Raw genomic sequence first — 4,092 nt, 5'->3', positions numbered from 1 at the left:
AAAACATGGCCCTATTCACTGTCCCTAACTTTTAGCACAGTATGTGAAACATCTAGATATTTGTGTATCAGCAATGATTAATAAATACTCTTTTGAGAACTATTGTTTTTGATATCATAATTTATGTACTCCTGCAGGACTTGCACAAAGGAAAACTGAAGTTGGGTCATAAACCCTGTGATGAAATATGCCCAAACTCTGGAAACTAGTAGTCATGCAAGATAATGGATACACATGTTTTGTAGAATTTTAACAAGGAGTAATTGCTATCATTGTGTTTTATTATACTCTCTTCTTTAAACCTAGATTTCCCCAAACCAATCTTCTTAATGCCCCCTTCACCTCTTTGTTTCTGAGTGTGTAGATTAGGGGATTCAGGAGTGGTGTGACAATGTTGTAGAAAAGAGTGAGAAACTTTCCTTGGTCTTTGGAGGAGCTGGTTCCTGGTTGCATGTACATGTAAATGATGTTCCCGTAAAAGAGGGAGACCACTGTGAGATGGGAGCCACAGGTGTTGAAGACTTTGTGCCTCCCTGAGGATGACTGGATACTTAATACAGCTCTCACAATGTAGCCATAGGAGACCAGGATGAACACCAAGGGTGACAGAACAATGCCCACAGCCAAAATAAAGGCAATGCCTTCAACAGCAGCTGTATTGACACAGGCCATCCGGATCAGAGCAGGCATTTCACACAGGAAGTGGTCGACTTTGTAGTACCCACAGCGGGGCAGCCACAGAGTCATTGGAGACATGATCAAAGAGTTGACCACTCCACAGCCCCAGGCTATTGACACCAAGCCTAAGCAGAGTTGTGGATTCATGATCACCATGTAGTGAAGGGGCTTACAGACTGCAACAAACCGGTCATATGCCATGACCGCCAGGAGCAGGCATTCTACACCACCCAGGCCCAGAAACAGGAAGAGCTGGATGGCACAGCCTGTGTAGCTGATGGTCTTGTCATGCCCATTCAGGTTATAGAGCAGCTGAGGGATGGAGCTGGTGGTGAAACTGAGGTCCAGGAAGGATAGGTGGGTGAGGAAGAAGTACATAGGAGTGTGGAGTTTGGGGTCCAACCGGGACACCAGGATGATGGTGGTGTTGCCCACAAGGGTCAGGAGATATGCAATCAAGATGACCACAAAGAGGATCCTCTCCAGATGGGGGCGGTCAGAAAACCCCAAAAGGATGAAATTTCCCTGGGTGCTCTCATTGGTCCAATCCATCTCTACTGTCTTCAGGAGCATGGGAAAAAAAAAGTAATTTGCAGCCACGAATCATTCTGTATGTCTGTCATACTAACACTATTTGAAACTTTGAATAACAATGTATGTGTATTTCTGTGTACATAGCTTAAAACTTTAAAAATAGAGACAATTGGATGGAAAATTTTATAATTTGTAATAGAAATCTACTGAAAACAAAACATAAAACCTGAATATTATTTTAAAAAGAACAAAATTTTTGGTGCAAATTAATTTTTTTGTTTTAGATTTTATATTTATCTTAGAGAGAGAGAGAGAGCAGGTGGGAGGGGCAGGAGAGAGAGTGAAAAAGAGTTTTAAGCAGACTCTGTACTAAGCATGAAGCCAGGCTCAATCTCAAGACCCCAAGATCAAGACCTGAGCAAAAACCACATTGGTTCTTAATTAATTGCACCAATCAAGCACCCCTAAATAAAATATATTTAATAAGATAAAAAAATAGTAAACTGGCAATATACTGGAGACATTTTCCTAAAAAATGGATGAAATGTTTAGAATATGTAAATATCTTGCAACATTTTAAGAAAATAATTTTGCTTTGTCTTTGATAGAAAGTTTGCATATTTTTCCTTTAGGTCTTAAATCCCCTGAACAAGGCTACATGTGAACAAGCAAAATGTGTCCATTTGTACTTCACCTCACTGTAGGGAGAAAGTTGGGACATCATCCTAATATAAATTAATTTTCTCTCCTTCTCTGTGAATACATCTTCTGAATGTTCCTGAAGCTGGTTAGGAGTGCTTGATAACTATTGGCATTTAGTAATTCCTTTGAAAGTCCAATTTTTCCCAAACTTCTCCCAAAAATCTCAGGTTTGAGAGAACATATTTTGGGTTCTCTGGTTTTTGTGATCTTTCATTACCAGGACCATATGTGAAGTGATCTACCTGGTAGATACTACCACTAGTCATGATATCAGTTTTCCTCCATGATCTCTCTTTTGGAAACTGAATACCTAACATAATCACTTTTATAGGTCATACTTTCCACATGGTAATATGTTGCCTTGTGTATTTACCTCACTTGAATTGCCCCACTCTTCATTCCAAATACAGTTTTTGAAGATGTAAATTACTATAGTCAACATTCATCTAAAAACTCCAATCCCTGATATTTGCCCTGTTTTCAGTAGAAGAACCATAATGATTCACTTAACTAATTTTTGCAATAGTTTATTAATTTCTCTATGACTCTGGATGGTTTTTTAAAAGATTTTTATTTATTTATTTGACACACAGAGATAGATTACAAGTAGGCAGAGAGGCAGGTAGAAAGAGAATGGAGGAAGCAGGCTCCCCACTGAACAGAGAGTCCGGTGCAGAGCTCAATTCCAGGACCCTGGGACCATGACCTGAGCTGAAGGCAGAGACTTTAGTCCAATCAGCCACCCAGGCACCTCAACTCTAGAGGATTTTTTAAAGCCCATTTTTGAAATTTGGGAGAAGCCAGGGGTAGCTGGGTAGCTCATTGGTTGAGTGTCTGACTCGGCTTTGGCTCAGGTCATGATTTCAGGGGCATGGGATTAACACCACATGGAGCTCTACAGTCAGTACAGTGTCAGCTTGAGGGTTTTGTCCTTCCTTTTATCCCTCCCCCCTCTCATGTGGTATCTCTATAAAATAAATAAATAAATCTTTAAAAATGAAATAAAATAAAATTTGGGAAGTTCAATAAAATGTTATTATACAAAATCATGACAAAGTGAAATAATTATTAAAATATACCTTTTATGTCTTCCTTGTTGTTGTTGTTGTTGTTTTGTATATCGGAGTAAAATGAAAAGCTTAGTCCTTGAATTTCCACAAAAATAAAAAATTGCTCTTTTGCACTTTTCTTATCACTCAATTTTCTCCACATTGGGGGAATCTTTGGTTTTTATTGTTTGTTTTTTGGTTTCCCATTGCTTCTTCCATTTGGTTACAAAAAGTTTTTTCCTAAGACTTGACCATTTGTCAAAGTGGTAGTAGGTCAGACTCCAGTTAACTAAAACACTATATCTAAATCTCATATAGGTTAAAGTTTTTTTTAATTTTCATTTTTAAAAAATCTGAATCAAAACAAGAGCCCAGGAGGGACGCCTGGGTGGCTCAAGGTTAAGTGGCTGCCTTCAGCTCTGGTCATGATCCCAGGATCCTGGGATAAAGTGCAGCATCAGGTTCCTTGCTTGGCAGGGAGGCTGCTTCTCTCTCCCCCTCTGCCTCTCACTCAGCCTGCTTCTGTTCTCTCTCCCTGTGTCAAATAAATAAATAAAATCTTTAAAAACAAAACAAAACAAAGCAACAACTAAACAAAACAAACAAACAAAAAACAAAACAAAACAAAACAAAAACCCTAGAGCCCAAGACGTGATGGATTTCTGGGGTGATTCTACCAAAAATTTCAAGAAGAAATAATACCTTTTCTCTGGAAGCCGTTTCAAAAAATTGAAGCACAAGAAAAACTTCCAGACTCCTTTTATGAAGACAGCATTACCCTGATCTCCAAACCAGGCAAATACCCCACCAAAAAGAGTTTCAGACCAATATCCCTGATGAATACAGATGCCAAGATTCTCAACAAGATCTAACTAATAAGATCCAACAGTACATTAAAAAGATTATCCACCAACACCAGGTGGGATTTATCCCTGGATTGCAAGTATGGTTGAACATTCACAAATCAATGTGATAGAACAAATCAATAAGAAAAGAGAGAAGAACCACATGGTCCTCTCAATTGATGTAGAAGCATTTGAGAAGATACAGCATCCTTTCCTGATTAAAATGCCTCAAGGTATAGGAATACAGGGAACATTCCTCAAATTCATGAAATCTATCTATGAAA

At 38.7% G+C, this 4,092-nt stretch overlaps 1 protein-coding gene across 1 annotated transcript; it reads right to left on the bottom strand.

Moving 5' to 3' along the window:
* Window positions 1-282: 282 nt before the first annotated feature.
* On the bottom strand, window positions 283-1,230 carry LOC309861952 (olfactory receptor 2W3-like; the record flags this gene model as incomplete). The annotated part of the gene is made up of 1 exon (XM_082725222.1): window positions 283-1,230. The coding sequence occupies one exon, from the start codon at window positions 1,228-1,230 to the stop codon at window positions 283-285; it is 948 nt and encodes a 315-aa protein (XP_082581348.1).
* Window positions 1,231-4,092: the final 2,862 nt, after the last annotated feature.

This window comes from Mustela nivalis (genome assembly GCF_964662115.1).
Source record: "Mustela nivalis genome assembly, chromosome: 3".
Lineage (NCBI taxonomy): Eukaryota > Metazoa > Chordata > Mammalia > Carnivora > Mustelidae > Mustela > Mustela nivalis.
Note: the sequence above shows the minus strand (reverse complement) of the source record. Positions and strands in the feature narration are given on the sequence as shown.